Source organism: Anser cygnoides, chromosome 4 (genome assembly GCF_040182565.1).
Source record: "Anser cygnoides isolate HZ-2024a breed goose chromosome 4, Taihu_goose_T2T_genome, whole genome shotgun sequence".
NCBI classification, from domain to species: domain Eukaryota; kingdom Metazoa; phylum Chordata; class Aves; order Anseriformes; family Anatidae; genus Anser; species Anser cygnoides.
In genome coordinates, this window is record NC_089876.1 from 12,452,357 (window position 1) to 12,472,020 (window position 19,664).

At 40.7% G+C, this 19,664-nt stretch overlaps 2 protein-coding genes across 5 annotated transcripts in view; one reads left to right on the forward strand and one right to left on the reverse strand.

Moving 5' to 3' along the window:
* The window catches only part of MAN2B2 (mannosidase alpha class 2B member 2), a 30,069-nt gene extending 17,766 nt beyond the window's left edge, over positions 1–12,303 (reverse strand). Inside the window, exons 1-6 of one of the 3 annotated variants that reach the window (XM_066995633.1) lie at positions 12,238–12,303; positions 8,742–8,888; positions 4,786–4,891; positions 2,278–2,450; positions 1,265–1,380; positions 87–264 (exon numbers count right to left, since the gene is read on the reverse strand). In XM_066995633.1, coding sequence (XP_066851734.1) covers positions 87–264; positions 1,265–1,380; positions 2,278–2,450; positions 4,786–4,891; positions 8,742–8,882 — 714 coding nt within the window. In that variant the 5' untranslated portion in view covers positions 8,883–8,888; positions 12,238–12,303. Of the gene's footprint in view, positions 1–86; positions 265–1,264; positions 1,381–2,277; positions 2,451–4,785; positions 4,892–8,741; positions 8,889–11,519; positions 11,763–12,237 lie in introns of those variants that run through there. The other 2 variants (XM_048046236.2, XM_066995634.1) reach the window with 2 other exon arrangements.
* A 2,365-nt stretch (positions 12,304–14,668) lies between these two features.
* Positions 14,669–19,664, forward strand: part of PPP2R2C (protein phosphatase 2 regulatory subunit Bgamma) — a 189,448-nt gene continuing 184,452 nt past the window's right edge. The window contains exons 1-2 of one of the 2 annotated variants that reach the window (XM_013179604.3): positions 14,669–14,825; positions 15,119–15,202. In XM_013179604.3, coding sequence (XP_013035058.1) covers positions 14,810–14,825; positions 15,119–15,202 — 100 coding nt within the window. In that variant the 5' untranslated portion in view covers positions 14,669–14,809. Of the gene's footprint in view, positions 14,826–14,902; positions 15,203–19,664 lie in introns of those variants that run through there. The other variant, XM_066995637.1, reaches the window with a different exon arrangement.

Sequence of the window (19,664 nt, forward strand, 5' to 3'; positions counted from 1 at the left end):
AGTGTAGCGAAGAAGCAACTACCTCCTGTCCGTTCTGCAGGTGTACTTGGCGCTTCTCAAGCAAACACTGATGACGATGCACTTACCCATGGCCACAAAACATCACTTGTTCGGAACCAGGCCGCTCTCTCCTTAATGTTTGCCACCATGGCCTGTGCATAGGGATGGATGTTGGTATCTGTAACAGGGAGACTCATGTTTGGATAAACACCGTCTTTTGGTGGATCTGGGAATACTGCAAATCCATTCCAATAAAACCCTGATCTAAGTAGAAAAAGAAAGCAATAGGCTATAAACAGGATTTATTCATCTAACAGGTAGAAACACGTTGAGAGGTGCTGGGATAAAATGCAGACACGTAGGAAATAAGAGCAAGAAATTCAGTTTCTATTCACTGCCAATGCTCAGATTTTAGTGTTCATTTAGGGGTGTGGTAGGGGAAAGGCTGTCTGTTTTATTTTTGCACCATGCATCTTCCCAAGTCCCTGCTGCTTACTGGCATAGAACAAAGAAATCACAGAACAAACCAGCAAGCTCTGTACCAATGAGGACATCACCCCAAGTAGACTTTGTTTACATGGTGTGGATTACTGGATAAGACAGAAATAAATAAAGTTTTCAATTCACAGCTCTCAGAGTTTTTCCACAAAGTAAATGGAAAATTTGAGCCTCTTCACTTTATACACTGATAATGCACACAATCTCAGCCCAATATAGTGCTGAAAATCTCCCATAGACAGTCAATTAGCAATAGCCAAGTCCCTGCTGAGCTTCCTGGAGTTTTTAAATCTTAACTTTTCAGGCAGAAAAACAAAAATCCCAGTCCTGCTTTGGATATTTTCTGTTTATAGTAACTGATTTGTTTCACATTTTTATTCTATATTTATTTTTTGATAGGAACTGATACAATATATATGTAGATGAAAGTTATACCCATGCTCTAAGCCTCCTGGTGGTAGAAAAGATTAAAGTCTGAGAATATTTTGAAGCATTTATAATGCCTGTCAGTAGAAAGTGTCACTTTTGAGGATTCAATTGTTAGGTAATGAGCAAACTTCACATATTATGGTAGGTAGCAGGGGGGTGCTTAATAACTCTGATTCAGATCTACAGAGTCTAGACACCTCCTTGACCTACCACACATCTGTGAAGCAAAGCAGAAGAATACTGTTGAAAGAAAACAGTCAAAGAAAACGCTTAAGCTCTGACCATATAAACTCTCAGAAGCAATCAATATTTCTGCCTATTTCAGAAATCTTCAGACCTGTTTGAAAAAGGTATTTGCGATGGGGTACAGTAGCTGTACTGATCCATGACATGGGTGAAGATCTGCTGACTTTCAGATAAAGAAGGAGAGCCCTGCCATATGAACTGTAGCCTCTGGAAAACAAGCAAAATAAGAAACCATTACCCCAATGACAAGCACAAAAGTACCATTTTGGAAGTCCCCAGACTGTCAGCTGCCTGAAAACATTTAGACGGGAAAAGATTCTCAGAAGCTCATAAAAGCAGAAAGGAAGAATCACAATACACTGCAAGCTTAAGGTGGTAGGTCCTGGCTTCATCAAATTCAACAGAAATCTTGTTTTCTTCAGGGATGCTTGACTTTCATGCAACATTCATAAAATCTTTGCCTAATGCCCAGCTTGTACCAGTGAAAGCCCTTTATTGCACATAATTTAGGGCATAAAATTGTTGACAAGGCAGGACCCAACACTGTGTAAAGAAGAGAAAAATCTTTACTGCATCTGGGACACTTCGATCAAGAGAAGGCAGAAATTGAAACAGAAATTGAATGCAGCAAAATAGCGTTTAGCTACACCGCTGACAGACCTGGTATCATCGCTTTTACAGCCACAAATAAATGCTCCAAGCATGACAGCCACCAGCCCCAAACACACACACTGTACTTTAAAGCTGTGTTCAGAAAAATGACATATCTAAGATTTTCTCAGGCTAGACTGAAACCCATCCTAAAAGCCTCCAATTCTAACAGTCCTGGTTCCAGGCCCACTTTTTCTTTGCCTACCTGCCCACATTTTGTATCTTTCTCAGGCTAGACTATATTTTGTTCTTGACCAGAAGTCAGAGATATTACTGACAGCATTACACAGACACAATATATTTTACCATTACCAACGTGCAATTGGCGTATTACTTTTAGAGAAGAAATACCTACATTTTCTTGCACAACTCTGGGATGCCTTTCTTAACTGAATAGCTTACATTATTACAAGGACACGCTGACACAGTTTTCAGTCTTTGGGTATTTTTTACCTTGTTTTTCTGCATGTCAGCCTTCAGGTCATAGTCAATTCGAGAGATAAGATGAGCATTAAAACCAGCCAGAGCGAAAAGAGTTGGTGTTGTAGCTGAAGCTCCAAAAGGATCAACGTGCCAAGAAAACTGAGGCCTGATCCCAAAAGTTTCGTATAAAAACCCATGGCCCTCTGCAAAGCAAAATTTGTTTACATTAGGAACACTGCTACAAGTCTATTTTATCAGTGCAATATGCATGTAGTATTACAGATAAGCACTTAAAGGATAGCTCTTCGCTGATGTTTTCCAAAGCATTTAAAGTTTCAGGAATTTAATGTTTCACAACAGAAACTTTCACACTGGCAATATTTATTTTACTGTGCCAAGTATAACTTATTAACATCATAAAAGATGAACAACAAACAGAAATTATGATTAGAGACAGGCCTGGGAAACTACTTAGAGAAAGATTACGTTAAGACTGATGGGTTCAAGTCTGAGTTTGTGTTTGCTAAAAATCAGACACGTCCCAGGAAATTTCAGTCTCACGTGAATGGCAAAGGAACAAGTGAACAAAACTAACATGAATGTGACTGAAGATCATAAAAACCAGAAAAAGTTAAAGGTTAACAGCAATCTTGTTAGATGTGATTTACAACTAATGTTATTAATATAGTATTAAATTGAGTTTCAATTAATAAACAAATCCACAAAAAACAGAAAGACCAGCCAACAGGATCAACTCAGGCAAACCATTTAAATAAAAGTATACCAACCAGATAAGCAGTTGCTTTTAGGAATGACTTTAGTATATTGCACTATGATTCTTATTGTCAAAAAAAAAAAAAAAGAGAGAAAAGCAGATGTTAATTTTATAGTTCTGGAATTGTGCACATAACTACTTGAACATGCAACCACTTCTGCTCATTTTGTATTACTTCCATTCCAAAGACCACATTTAAGTAACTGAGGTTGCAAGGTACCCTCTTTTCACTTCATTTTTCCCACGGTTGATGTCGTTTTTAGTGAAAACATTCTCAAAGAATGAGTTTATTTTAATTCTTCTCACTGAAGCACACTTTTGGCACAGTTTGCTAGACCCTTCCAAAACACAGCTAGGAGAAGATATAAGTTGTAGATCCCAAATGTCTGCATTGGCTTTCTCTTTTCAAGCTGTACTCAACACACAACGCAAGGATACATCTTTTGCTTGCAGGTACTCCTAACAGTGGAAACTGAGCTGAGTGCTTTCAGGAAAAATTGATGGGGATATTAAAATACATTAATATTTCTGTTCCTGCTAAATTAACTAGTAAATTTGAATCTTCTTTTAAACAAAATTTAGTTTATACACAGAATTAAATATTAGATTAGAAATACTGATTTGTGCAACTAACTTCAATGAAATAAGAAGCTATATTAGCATTCAAGAAAAGGACTCTACAGTCAATATAAGTATTTTCTTTGGAAAAATCCTGGCTTGGACGTACAAAGCCTTCAGAACCACCTATAAATACAGAAGTCAGCTGAAAGAAGATGTTCATTCTCCCTCCTCCTTTTGGCCAGAGTGCGATGTGGTGACTCACTGAGAAGCAAATCAGCTGCTCTCCTTGTGCTCCCGATAAACACTGACAGGCAGGGAACATGGCCAGTGTTACTGCGCAGTCAGGTTCAGCAAGTGGAAACGCTGCTGTCTGAACTGCATTACTCTCCTGTAAAAAGCTGCCCAGCGTATAGCCCTGAAACAGGCAGGGTTTGTATCAGCCACGACAGCCAGCTGGTGCTAATATATCCTCTTACCCTCCAAAACCACACCACTCCCTCATAACATATTGTAGACATCTACAGCGTGACGGTGACATGAAGTGTCCTTTTTTATTTTTTTTTTCTTTAACCAAACGGAGACAAGCCAAAATACTAAAAGACCCTTTATGCTACCTGATGGAGAGGCATAACATACAAATGGCTGGAAGCAGATGCTAGAAAATTAAAATGGGAGACAGCATATCTCTTGGAAATAAGCGCCGATTTCTAACAGAGGTTGTAGTTAATGATTATAATTGAGGTTTCTTTATCAAGCAAGACTTTCAGCTAAGCTAAGATGACCTTGGTGACTTTCTGTGGCCCATGTCTTGCAGAAGACTTTGCCTAAGCAATACAATCCCCTCACACTCTGAATCGTTATCAGGTATTTTCTTCCAGAGTTTTTCAAACCCTCAGTTTCACCATAACTATCTTTGCAGGAACTTAAGCCCTCCAACAGACACAAATTAAAAAGGCCTCTGTTTCAAAAAAGTTTATAATTGACATAGATTAAACTACAAGTCAGTCGTTCTTTTTTTCTTTTAAATGCAAAGATGTTTTTTATACAGATGACCCATCAGCAAATAAGAAGTAAGAAATACTTTAATCAGTTCCTAAAGAATAGAAAAAAAATAATAGCAAAATTGGGCTGGAGAAATGAAAAAGCAACCACCCCCAAGGTCATAACAACAAAAAACAAAAGCTAAATGCAAATACACATACCTGTCAACTGTAAAATCTGATCATCAATTAGTGTCACAGCTTCATCGTGCATCACTTGCCCTCCAATGACAAATTCCAGTTGTCCCTCCTGAAGCAACTGATGGACCTATGATAGTGAAGTTAAGACACAGGACATAAATGTCATTTCAGTCTTATCCAAAAAGGCTGCAAACTCATTTCAGATCGCAGCGTATTACCCAGACACATCACTTGTCAAGAAGGCATCCAGGACAAAAGTGGGATAACAGGCTGTCTGTACTGAGTGCTATCGAAAAGAGAAGGGCAGGGCGATGGGAGGGGAAGCAAGCGAATATGCTGCACAGTGCACCGATTTCCCCAGCTTACACTGAAACCAGGTAGCAGGCATGGAAGATGTACTGCCATATAGACACTGACCTGGTACTCCTCAGCAGAGATTTTGATCGTGATGAGGTACTCCTCATCATGATTAATACTATCTAAGCATGACTCTTGTCCCCACACACTTGCAGCAACCTAGAATCCTGCGTCAAGGCAGCTAGAGCTGGAGGATTAAAAAAAGATACTCTTGCTTCTCTCAAAGTCTTCCTCTTGCCACATCCTGGCTTTGAAATGGCACTAGGAAGCTGGATGAGTGAGCCATGTGCAACTCCGTGCAAGCAGCGATGGCCAGGCTCCTGGGGCTTCCTCTAGTCCCCGAGCTCAGGAACAGATTGGAGATCAAACAGGGTGGGATCCAGGAGGAAGGCAGGATGCTGTGGCTATGCTCACATCTCTTCAATACTGTAAGCATCGACCTTGCCTTCAGAGGTTGGATGTAAGAGTACAATCAAGGTTATTTCAAATAACTCTGAACTACAAACACTAGTTTAAAACAAACAAACAAGAAAAAAACACCAAAAAAACCAAACAAAAAAACCAACCAAAAAAACCACAAACAAACAACTGGAAAAAAAAAAAACAAAAAAAAACCACTGAAGGATGGCAACTCTTCCTAGAAAATAATAAAATAAGGGGAAAGTTTCCAGATATTTTTTTCTTGTGAAAGCTTCTCTCCCTAAGCTTTATTAAGAAATAGATATTTCACATGTAGTGGGTTGGCCCACATGATTAAACATGCTGCTGACCTTCTTTACTGTTCTTTTTCCTAGTTTAAAACCTGTCAATATATTATGACCTGTACAAGATTTTATTTAACCTCAACCACTAGAAACAGCAAGTATGGCACTAAGCGCAGCTTTTGGCAAACTTGCTGGGTGTGGGTGTGTAGGGAGGGGGTAATAATCTGTGCCCCTTTCTGAAAGTCTTAGAGAGGCTTCTGCTTTTGTCATAGTTACTTTGCTACCTAAAACTTCAAAGATACATACCTCAAACTTTCAACAGAAAGTCTAAATACATATTTTATTCTTCACCATTGTTTTTTTTATTATTATTTTTTATTTTTAAATCTGTCATGCAGGATGCTAGTTCCAGACTTATTATGCTCATTTCCCCAGGAACCTTCAGTGAATGCCCCTGTGTCTGCCCAGATACGATGCCAGATTGTCAGTTTTGATTATAATCATTTCTCTCATTCACAATGTTGTGAAAATGCTTCAGGGCTCAGCATTCATAAATTAGTTCCAGCCAACTGTGGTGACTGATTAGCATGCTGGGAGACCAGATAACTGATATCTGGTGTCAGCACAGAACTGGTCCTGACCTACATGGAAAGCATCTGTAGCTATTATTCCCCATTTGGATGGATGTCCAAAAAAGATATCTTTGAACCAGACTTCAGGCCATGGAAACTTTATTTAAGTTTCATGGAATTACAGGGAGGTTGGAAATACTGAAAATAATAATAATTCAAGTAATTTAAATTATATCCAACCCCAGAAAACTGAAAAATCTGTAATGACATGCCCTCACACTGACCTGAGCTGGAAAAAGGCAATGGGAACCTAGGAAAGAGATACAACAGTTCTACAAGCAGCAGGCTGTTACAGCAGTAGAACATATCCACGGACCCTGGGACAACCGGTACTACCCTTTACATCAACCCATTCGTACATCCCAGCTACAAGTGGCTACATATCTTTTCTCCCCACTAGTTAAAACACCCAGACATCATGCGGGAACAACATGCACGGAGAACTAAGAGGTTCACATCTGGCTGTGTACTGCTGCAGCCCCTTTCACTCCTACATATGCTCTTGTCTGAATTGTAAAACCAGCTTCAGTGCTCAGGCTGTGGTTTTTACTAATTTTAATGCTGACATTACTAATCCAAAGCAGATTTTCCAAAAGAAACTAGAATTAAATCCTGTATTTCAAGTGAAATACTACATTAGAACCTGTGGGCTGTACCACAGAAAATAGTTAGTGCTAGAGTTCAAGTGGAAAAAGCAGGACAATAACCACAGTGACCTAATTTCAAGGCCCAATATTTGCAACTTGCTAATGTGAAAAACACATCGCTTATCAACAAGCATCGTAGCTTCTTGAGATTCAATGTCTGACAAACAGGTTTCACAGAAATTTGTTTTTAATCATTTTAATTTTTTGAGAAGCTATTATAAAAGCAATAGAGAACTGACTAAAATGCAGAAAAGGCACAAGAATCTAGACAAGAAAATTAAGGGCTGAATCCTAACTACTAGTTTTATGCTGCTGAGGTCAAACATGATAAACGTTTATTCTTTTGGATACCACAGAATAGGAACTACAGGGAATTATAGGCCTTTTCCTTATAGCTTGGCTTACTGCCACACAACATCCTTCAAATAAGAACAACTTCCATTAGAAAGAGTATTTTCCTGTCCTGCACAAAGGCAGTTCCTATGCTATTTTCTTTAATTTCCCCACCCTGGATTTACAATGCAATTTTCTAATTAAGAATAGACAAGGGATCTGTCTTGCATGGGGCAGGTACGGGCAAAGAACTGCCACCACAGCAAAACCTATTTACAAAGGTCAGCTGCACACAGGTTGCAAGCTATTATTCAAATACAAAACATTACAGAAAACTCAGAATTTATTGAAGGACTAGGTTTAAACAAAAACCAGACGGGGTGACTTTTTCATATGACACTTTACATATCTACACTTTCATAGAACCACAGACTATCTTGAGTTGAAAGGCACCCAGAAGGATCGTTGAGTCCAACTCCTGGCTCTGCACAAGACCAGCCAAAAATCAAACCAGCTGTCTTTAAACCAAATAAGATCTAACATACTACACGTAATATGTTGTTGTTGCCTGGAGTTCAGCACAAGTACCTACGGGGAGCTGCACATGCGTACCCACTAGTGTTAGGATCCGAAGTTTAAACGTCACACATTGCAATGGGCTACCAGCCCAGTCTTTGATTTTAGCATGATTCTTTCCTCTGTCATGAAACAAGAAATAACAAACAAAATTTCGCAATGTCTTTACAAGGAAAAAAAAATAATTCTTGAGTTAAAACTCTTAAGACTGAAAGGGATCACAGTTCATAAATAAGCAAACCCAAGAAACAGCTATTGCTGTTGAATCCTACATTTTTCTTTTTGCAGCACTAACCTTGTTTAGAAACAGCAGGTTTTTTTGAGCAACACTTAACTGGAAAGAAAGGAGTTCCTTCCTGTGAGCAGCGTTATCAGTTCGTAAGCTTCAGATGTTTGACAAATATTGGTGCAGCCTCTTTCAGAATCACCCAGATCTTATACTAGCATGCCCCCAATTAAAAAAAGTTACTGATGAAACAAGAATTGCAAAGTGTAAAGAGTCTTAGTGCAAAGGTTGCTACCTCCTACCACTCTGATCTACAGCTGGGGTTTTAACCTCTTGTAACTGCCTTTAGAGGTAAGGTCCTTTCATAAGAAGCGCTAGATTCCAGACAGATTGCACAAGATGTGGGTAAAAAGCAAATGCTGAAATACTTTGCCCCCTCCTTGCCCTCTGAAAAAAGCATGGATTCCTTGTTAGCAGTACATTTGGCTCTAGTACAACTTACCTGCTGCTTGTGTTTATCTGTGGCTACCGCGTCCCACCAGAGTCGAAAGAATTCCTGCTCCACAGCAATAAATTTGCGTTGCTTTCCTTTCATTAGCTCTTCTACAACAGAGGTGTAGACATTTGCTGCGTAAGCATGCATACTCTCCTGCAAAATAACGTAGAAAAGAAACTGCATTTTGGAAAGAGGTGCTTGGCCTATATTAAGGGGCTGTTTTGAACACTCACGGGGCTTGAGATGAAAGAGATGAAAATGTCAAGTTTGTTGCAAACTTCTTTTGTACTGTCAGAAAGGCCGAGTTCTCCCTGGTTATAAACACCCTGTGTGCCTTTGGTTCCAAAAACTATTCTCTGACTGAGGACCTGACCAGATCATGCTGTAGCTTCCCCCAAGACCAGCAGACATCAATAAAAGCTTCCTTTTTGACCCACTGGGAACAGCTCACCCTGTCCCTCACTGCTTACCTTCCATTATCAGTACCACGCATGGTAAGTCTTTCCACCAATGTAGCTGGAAAGAAATCCACACGCCTACTTTACCCTTCCATTTCTGCTCTTCTGCTGGTGTCCTGAATTATCAGAATTGTTTTTGCTGTGTGAGTATGACTGTGCTGTGGGTGTGTGTTGCTGGTATAACACAGTTATACGTAAACTGTAAATTATTCTACTATGACCCTAGAAGTTTTAGTCAGGAAAAATAACTCCATCCTGCTTGATGATTTAGAACAGAGGCAAAGGACTCAGAACAAATCTGACTGTTGACGTAGAATCATCCAGTGCGAGAATCAGAGCATCTACTCCATGTGTCTCCTGTTCCTAAAGCAACGTTGATTCCAGAAGGCCTATGGATTTTATTGGAATGCAAATATGGGAGCTATATTCATCAAATAATCAAATAAGGGGGCTGGACACGATGATCTCTTGAGGTCCCTTTCAACCCCTACAATTCTGTGATTCTGTGATCTATCATGCAGTTATATCGTATCATATGGTATCAAAGAAACAACACCATATTAGTTTAAAGTTGTGCAAATGATGATATTTTGGATACACTTTTCCTTGCCAGAAAAACTTCTGCTTGGCCATATGCAGTGATTCACCCCTCGCTTAACATCAAAGTGATATACAACACCTAAAAGCAACAGCAGAGATACTAGAATTTCCTGGAGTGCCTGTATTTTCTTGCAACAGTTTCCATGTGTATCTATAATAGCATAGTTACTTTAACATCAACAATATCGTTTTTCTACTTAAAGGTAATGACACATGCCTAGAAAATAAGCACCACAACACAAACATGCACCTGAAAGTGATTAACAGATCCCTCATCCAACTACAACTACTGGGCATGATATATAAAATATGAATCCATAATTTTAATTTGGGTAATTTTCCCATAAGAAAGAAAAGCACACTCTGAAATAGGAACAGGATGATGTGATCCAAATCAGAAACTAACTTTTCCTATCCCCTTGCTTTCCACACCTGAAATCCAGCTATCTTTGCTAACTGTCACTAGAAAAGCAAAAATTTTTGAGTGTAGGAGGAATGGCTTAAAATACTTCAGAGCTTATCTAAATAATTGCTTGTTCAATGACTTTTCAATCATTTCTGCAGGACTTTTTATAATCAAGATTATGATTAGACACTCATTGTTACACAATGTGAAATTTTAACTAAGGGAATAGCCTTCAAATTTTACTATTACTCAATAGTGACACGCTCAAATGTCTGCTAAGCTTTCATTTGTCTCACAAATGGCTGCAAACAATATAACCTAAAATCCAAGTATATTTACAAGGATTACAACATCGTGCTCAATTTTAATTCTGAATAGGTCAGTGGAGTACGCTATATTTTAAGAGTTGATGAAGGACTCCTCAAATGTGATACACTAGTAAAATATTCCATGTGGTAACCTATTGAAAATATTTTCTTGATGTATTTTGGAGATTAAAACAAGCCAATCTGCATCATGACACAAACTTAAGCTATACCAGAACACCTGCAAAGTTTATAAAGCCCAGTGGTCGGGTTGGAATTGAAAATTAATCTTCTCACAACCTAGGCTACCTGCAAGCAACAGTAAAAATTTTCTTGGTAAGACATTATTTTTTTTATTATAGTTATTTTTAAGCATGCGATGTCATATCACTCTAGCAAGTAAAGTATCCACAGCATCTTCTGCATCATCTAAAGAAATTCATTGTAATGAAATAAAAAAGGATGCAGGATTTAGACTAACAAATACAAAAGGGTATTAATGGGGTATTAACCTGATTTATTTTTGCTCTGCAACTCACTCACTGAGCAAAAATTTTACTGCCACACTTCCGTGGCCCTAGGCACCGACTCTGCCTTGGCCAGTAGGGTGTCTCTGGGGACTGAGAATTTCCTTCAGTTTTTGGCTCAGTAACGGGGCACCCTGAAAGCCCAAGAAAGCCTGCCAAGCAGCTAAAGCACCCTTTGAGAGCTAGAAGGTTGTCCTTTTTAAAAACAACACCAAAACACACGGCGAGCATCCCACTGAACGCCGGCAGCAGGAAACCCCAAGCGACGCGCCGAGCCCCTGTGCCAACCCTGCCTTCCCCCGCCAAGGTGATCCCACAAAACCGGGCGACCAGCCGCACTGCGGGACAGACCGGGGGGTTGTCCCCTCAGCGATTTACGCCTTTTTTTTTTTTTTTAACCCGGCACCGAGCCGAGGAGCAGTAGGAAGGCTCAGCCCCGCCCCCCCCCCCTCCCCGGCCTGCCTCCCTCCCTCCTCAGCGGGCCCCACCTGCACCGTGTAAACCCAGCCGACGTCCATGTGGCTGTGGGCGACCACGAAGGCCCGCAGCTGCCCGCGGCCAGCAGCCGGCAGGACGAGGCTGAAGAGCAGCAGCAGGGGCCCCATGGCGGCTCCACAGCCGGCCGGGGCCGGGGCCGAAGCCGGGGCTTTCCCCGCCGCGTCCCGCCCCCGGCCGCCCCCCGCTCCGGCGCCGCCTCCCGGCCGGGCCGCCACCATCTTGAGGGAACGGCAGCGGCGGGCCTGCTCGCCCGAAGGCGCTGCTTTTTTTTTTCCCTTTAAAGCACTTTTTGGTTAAATCGGAGGATATGGGGAGGGGAATTGGCCCCAGGGGGTGGCTGGCAGCCCCGAGGTGCTGCTGGTACGTGGGGTTCCTGCAGCAGGGTGCAGGACCCCGTGAAAACCGCGGCCCCCGGGAGGTAGCTGTTAGCGCTGCCCCTGGAGCTGATTTATTTTTATTTTTATTTTAACTTTTTCTTTCTATAAAACCGTATTGCTCAGAGAGGTGTTCTGCATCCTCGCTGACTAGAAATCCTGGTGATTTCTCTTTGTGGAAATTCTATTTTGAATGGAATTCTTTGTTTCTGGGCCTGGTACTGCAATACGGATTATTGTCTTTGCGTTTTGAAGTTGTAGCAAGATTAAATTTTATTTTATAGGGTTGACCTTCTGATCCCATTTAAATTGGATTTCTCACTTGCTTTCTTACCGTTAGTGAGTGTTGTCTGCTGTGCTGAAAACTGAAACAGCCATGCTCCTAGGTCTGCTGATAGCCCTTGTGAAAAGGGAAAAAGTCCATAATTTAAAAAATGTTATATAGGTAAGGTAGCCCAGTCTCCCTAGAAATTTGGTCTGCAGTTGTACCTGTTTCTGTCCAATGCTATGATATTAAAAACCCGAATAGTTCTTTCGCTGATTCATTCTTTAAAATACACATTAGTATAATTTGGCTACCCTGCTTAAATTGTAGTTTGAGTAAAGTACCTGCTTCTAACAATGTTACAATCCTGAAATGATAAAAAGTATCATACCAAACTCTCATTTCCAACAATTCAAAAGTAAAGGAAGTCAGATGAAAGTGGCATCTGCTCTCACCTTCAAGTTTGTCTGTTGATTTAGAATTAGTAGTCTAACTAGATTTAGTTCAAGCAGTCACATCACTATTTGTGATGAAACCATCACAAATAGTTTTACAGTATCCCTCTACAGACTTGTACTGATAAAGGTAAATTCATGCTGAACTTCCTAACCCTTGGGTGCAAATTAACCCATCTCAACATTTAAGTTACCTGTAGAAACAGATCACGCTCTAAGTAAGATCTGTATCTATCCTTCCATTTTAGGAAAAAAAAAAAAGAAATATATAATGTACTGCCTTACATGCCAAACTTTTTTTTTTTTAACATACGAAGTATGTAAATTTTTGAAGTCCAGAATGAAAAACAGTATGTAACTCTGTAATACTGAGCTGAAGAGCATAAAATCACTACATTTTGTAAAATATGGCTGATATGAATGGATTCTCCTACAGCGGTGCCCTTGTTTGGTTATTAATATGCGAGACTATAATTTTCTCCAAAAAGAGGAGGCTTGTACTGGAATGTTAAGGTTAATTTTATTTAAGATAATACTTTGCGGAGAGCAATCAAGGTCTGTAGGTACTTTAATGAGAGAGTTAATATCTGTAAGCAGCTGGATGAAGCTTTAATACAGCTCTATGATACTCTGTTTTTCCCCAGATCATCAGCTTAAACCTTTTCAGTTCCAAGAAAGCTAGCACACATCCAGCAAACATATGGCTTAGAGATAAATATATATACACAGTCTAAATGAAGTGATGTTCTTTTACCTCAGAAGGCATTATGGTCTTGTAATTTAGGTGAATTTCCCAGGAAAGCTTAAGCGTTGGCATTTTGCTCTGCTGCTAAAGTAGCTGAGAATGTTTGCAGACTGTTACTCCCGTTCTAAACCTATTTCCATCAGAACATGTAATTGTCCTCCTTACTCTTTCACACAGGCCACAGTATTACACTGTCTTGTACAGAGTAGAGAAGAACATACCTGTTTGAATAAAATACTTACATTAGCAAAAATCAAATCAAACTACCTACAGCTTATGAAAGTGCATACAAGTCTAAAGGTATCAGGAGGGTCTTCACATGCTACAAAAAGGAATGAATGTTGGCATATCACTTAGAATTTGTACCAAAGATAATGGAGGATCCGGTGTAATTGGGTCACGACAGCTGCCTACATTGATATTTTGTTCTCTTGTGCTCCTAATCTCTTACCATGGCTTGATTATAGTTTTCCTGTACTATTTCTTAAGCTTTTCTCATTTGCCAATACAAAGTGTGTTTGCTTTCTTTGACATGAGCTATGGTATATGTGGGCCTCTGACACTGTCGCCTCAAAAAGACAGATGTAGGCACAATGCTGCCAGCTGTAAGCTAGAAAGTCACAATCTTTGTGTTAAATAAAATGCCAAGAAAGCCGCCTGGTGTACAGAACAATTAACATACCTTTAGATTTCCCTCCTGTGGTGTTTTTGGGGTGGATGTCTGTAAGAATAAAGACGTTTATAAAGTATGCTTGCTATAACTGACTGTTTCAGCACTTTAAATTTTTCTGCTCCCCTAATAATTTTCCAGTGGAGTCAAGTGTCACTCCACAGAGCACTTTGGTTTACTTGATAAAAGGTTTGCTTTCTTAGTTACCTTTCATGCGTGCTGTGAAGACAGCTTGCGGATCCACAGTCTGGAAGATGAGAAACGCTCTCTAGCCTCGCAATGATTTTAGCGTACGTAAAACCTGAGAAGTTAGCTGGCATGTGCAGCCTTCATCCCTAACAGGCTACACAGCCCAAGGCAGGTAAGAAGTGAAGTGAAGTGTGGCACGGCGGGATGCCCTGAAGGGGAACTCGGGGACCGAAGTTGAAACGGGAGCACGGAGGAGGGATGAAGGAAGGCGGGCGGGCGGCAGCCTGGCAGCCGGCCGTGCTGAGGGGGGCTCCCCGCAGGCCTGCCGGGCCCGCCGGCACCTGTTGGGGCCGCGGCGGGTCCTGGCGAGGCAGCGCCGCCTTCCCCCGGAGCTCCGGGCGGAGCCTTCCCTCCTGCCCGTCCTCCCTCCCCCGGCTCCCTCAGCGCCCCGAGGCAGCGCCGGCTGCCTGCGCCGCCCGCTCCGCTGGGAGGAGGAGGAGGCGCCCCGAGCTAGCTACCGGCGCTGGGAGCAAAGCAAAATAACAGTTCAGAGCACTGGGCACCTTCCGCAGGGCGGCACACATGTCCCAAAAGCAGGGTATTTCGTTAACGCTCTCCCTCCTCCCGGCTCGCTGTAGCCCCCCCCCTCATCCCTCTGTTCCGTTCGCTGCCCTCTCCACCTCTCCTTGCCCTCCTCCCCACTGCTGCGGCTCGTCCTCTCTCCTCCGCCCCACTGCCTCTTGACCCATCCTCAGCCCTCTCTCCTCCACCCCACAGCCTGTTGTCCCTTCCTCAGCCCTCTCCCCATGGCCCCATCCCCTCTTCCCTCTCCCCGTGGGCGCTGGGTACCCCAGACTGACCATGCCTTTGATCCTCCTCCTTCTCTTCCAGTTGGCGGCCCCCCAGGCGACAACAGCACGGTTGACTGGTGCCTCTACCAGCTCAATGGAGCGGCCGAGTTTGAGGTCTCCGAAGGTGAGTGTGGGGTGCTGTGGCTCGACCCCATGGCCACCACCATGTCCCGCCACCCATGGGTGGCTGGCAGGCTCGAGGCTGGCTGTGGCACAACATGGCAGCCCGCGGGGATGGCTCTGGGTGGCGGAGGTGCTGCCAGAGCAGGAGGGGATCGCAGTGGGGCCGCTGGAGGTTTGCGTGCCCCAGCCTCGTGTAAGCGTCCATGCTGGTTGTCTTCTTCTGGGAGATGTTGGGGTTTGTCGCTCATGGCCTAGGTGGCAACAGTCTTCTTGGCCTTGACGTTGGTGGCTATTGGTGCGAGTGAGGCTGTGTAGTACACGTGGAAAGTTTTCTTGCCTTCTTTTTGTTTTCTTGACTTCGAAGAGGTAACCTGGAAAGTTTTCTTTTTGAATATTCTGTGGAAACAGAAGGAGCAGCCTTTGGGTGCCAGGGCAAAAAACCCTCCCCTCTGGCTCTGAACCATGTATGGTTTTGAATATGCACAGTGTGCTTCAAACTTAAGTGTCAACCTGTATTTTCTAGTATGTCCTATATGCAGTGTTGCAAATGTCAGAGGGCATATTTCAGCGTCTCCACAGGTTTTGTTTCCAGTGAGTTAAGTGGAGCTAGGACCTTGTCTCAAAGTTTTTTTGTCTGTTGTTACCATGCGCTTCTGAGGGGAGTGCCTCACTGTTTGAAAGGGCGTAAATGCATTACAAGTTCAAGCTAGACTTAAAAACTTCCCAGCAGGGAGGAAAGTGAAATGCTGTAATAGTTTGGGGTCAGGTTAGGAAAAGCTTTCCAGTGATGAAACACTGGAATAGGTGGGGTGGGTAGACAGCGAAATCTCACTCACTTGAGTTATTTAAAGTCTGTTTCACAAACATTGGTTGAGGTGATAAAGTTGCAGATCTTGCTGTTGGGCTGGTAGATAGACTAATGGTTTGAGGTCATCTTCAGCCGTGCTATCTGTGATTCTGTGGGATGCAAAGTTTTGGGTTATCTTGTGTTTTGGTATTTAGAGAAATGATTTAAGCCCCAGTGTACTACTAATAAACTACAGTTCTAACAAGGCTTTACGCTATTTTTTTTTCCCAAAAAGATTCAATGATGGTTTATATTTGAAGATATACTTAATGCTGTCTATAATTACACACACGTATACTAGAATATTTCTCAAAATATGTTGTGATTTGGTGCCTAGATTATTTTTTTTGTCTGAAACTGCATACCAAACCAGATGTGATGACGATAGGTGGGGGTGGAAATTACATCCGTGTGAGGGAGTGTAATGAGTGAGTGACAGCATTTCTCAGGCATCATAGAATGTTGAAAACAAGCTTTAGGTTGGCATTTAATTTTATTTAAAGATTTGAGTGAGTGGGATATGCTTCTTAACCTTACTCGTCTGGGTAAATATCAGTGTTCCAGCACTGCTTTGAGAGTATAATATTTTCTTCTAAACAGGTGTTGTATTCCTTTGATTTATTGGGCTGTTTTTTGCCACATGACAGAATCAACCACAATTTTTTAAATTGGTTTGCTAACCCTGACTTCAGTTTTCTTTAACACTGGCAATTTATGGATGCCCAAATTTACTCCATGACTTAAATGGAAATCTTAAATGCTTTCTCTTCCTTACTCAGCCAAGGAATATGTGAATTTCAGAGAACAAGGGACAGGCTGAAACACCATAATTTGGTCACACAAACCATAGAATCAAAATCCTCTGCAGGTAGTAAACACCATTTATGTTAATAGGCTTATATATGGCATGCATTTTTTACTTCTTTTCCATTTTCCAGAATACGTTATCTACTAAGTGCCACTGATATCTAGGGACACATACAGCAATATAATTGGCACACTTTTTAGAAGTGAAAAACAACACATTTAACATATAAAAGGAAGTACTGTGATAGGTGACTTGACCTCTTGCATGACAGTTTTGGATAAAGTCCAAACCTTTTATTATCTTGAAATTTGCCTCTAAAATAGCTTAAATTACACAGAGGCAAAAAGAACCTTTAGCTTATAATTGATTGTTCTTAGGACTTTCAGTGCAGATTGCTCTATATTCTATATTAAATATAATTCAGTGTTTATCAAGACATATATCTGAATATATAACCACTTATATATTAATATTCCAAGTTAAGTGAGTCCTCTGGGCATGTCTTGCTGCTTTTGTTACTGAATGCGTGCAATAGCATTACAGGACTCTGTCAGTTAGACTCCAGAATTGTGCTCAGCAACACTTCTGTCTTGGACTAGGAAAGAAAATGATTCTTTTTCCAAAAATAGACGTTAGATGAAAAACATTCATTTACATAACAGAAATGCAAAATTGCATATTTCAAATGCAAGGAAAATAGAGCATAGTAAGTAAAACATAACAATCAAAGCCAAGATATTCATGTTTGATTTAGTCTTGCTGCTTTGAAACAAAACCCTATTTCAAATATTGCTACTTCTATAATTAACATCTAAATGCAAAATATATTTTATTCATGCTAAAGATCTCAAAGCACTTTGCTCACATTAAGTGCAGCCTCACAAAAGCTACATGAGAAACAGTATGAGGGTATCCACCTACAGGCTAGCAAAATGAAATATTGAATTAAGGATGTGATTTATTTGGTAGGAGCTAAACTTATACTATCGAGCAGTTGGTACTTTGAACTTCTGAAAAGCCAGATCTTGTGCTGTTTGCCCATACTGTCAAGTGGACTGATGGCAGGAGTGCTTATTCCAGACCCTTCGCTTTGAATTACAATTCATACTAACTTCTTGAGAACTTTGTGTAAGTTAAAGAGTGTTTTAGATATTCTGAGAGGTGAACTCCAAACTGTCAGTTTTTATACAAGTTGTAGATGGCATTATATTTACTAATGACTTTATGGCTAATGAAAAGATTGAGTCAAAATTCACATTTTTAGTTTTCAGTCTTAAAGATAACTCGTCAGAGACTGGTAAGTTGGAATTGATTTGCAGTTTGAATTTTCTTTTAACCTGTTTTGTAAGTTTGTGCTCTCAAGTGACTGAAAGCCACAACATTAGTGCCTTGTGAATCATGTGATATGAACTTTACTGTTACTTGCCTTAAACCATTCTACCGTTCTATTTTTCCTGAGTAATTTGGAGAGATGCATTGAGTAGATAACATGGATAAAACACTATTTTTATTGTAAAGATACATTTGAATAATGTACTCTTTGAAGGAGCTCAAAGCCTTGGGAAGTGATGAATTTGAATTTAATCATAGTTGGGTTTACATGCAATATTTTATTGCTTTCTGTAGTTTTCAATCATAGCCAATAAGTCTGGGTTTGGTTCAATATTGTCTTTTCCAGTATTCCATGAATTCCATGGAAGACAATGTAATTGCTCAGGCTTGCAATTGAAGTAATGTCCTTGCAAGTCATGTCTTCATTAGTCAGGTGCAATTAAATAGGAAGTCTCCATCTGTAGATGCTTTGGCCTTTCAGTCCTCTTTTGGCTGAACCAAACAACCAATTTTCCTTTGTTTCTTATAAATAGGCATGGTAGCAGCTCTTAACAGTTAGTCAACATTTCTTTTGAGGTATGGTCACCGAGAGAGGATGTATTTCTGTGAGGCCTTAGTTGGATGGACATGTTTTGGAGTTCTGGGAACCCAGCTGTCCAAATTGGCATTGTACATATCTGAACCATGCCTCTTCTGTGCCCCACAGTTCTGGGAGGGACCAGTGAGACCATCCTCTCACCCCAGATTATGTTTAGGATCCTGTTAGCTTGCACACTTTCTGAAAAGTGCTACCATCATACTTTGCTCTTGTTATGATGTTATAAGTGGCTGTGTAAGACCAGACCCAGCAGATGATTTTTTACAAGAAAATGTGGGTATTTGATCTGTTGCCGGAGAATCAGATGCTTAGCTTCAATATGCAAAGTTCCTCATTACGGACAAAGCACTTGAGGTACATTGAGGCTCTGTTTATTCATACGATAGCTTTGCTGATAATGATACTTATCTACAGCAGTAGTCCATTTTGTGGTATTTTCATTCATTGTTTTCGGAGTCTTTGTTTATATGTGACATGGGTTTTGTAATAGTCTTTCATTCAAACGTTCTGTAGATTACTACACAAAATACTTACTGAATGACAATAAAACACTCAAATATACTTCTGTATACACTTGTTATAAAAAGGAAAAGTTGAATGGCTTATTTACACTTCTCACTTGCTGTTACCTAATTTTGTATTTTGAATAAGAATTGGTTTAATTTTTATGGAATAAATTAATGAAATACAGGAAGAAGATTGAATTGAACTGATTTATAAAATCTCTGTTTTCACCCTGTTTCTATTGGAACTTGATACGGGTGCTAGAGCATGTTTTCTATTAAGAGTTAACAACTCTTAGTAACAAACTTTCCTTCCAGTCTGCCCCATTTTAATATCTCCACTTACATACTCGGTCACATTTTCTATTTTCTGTT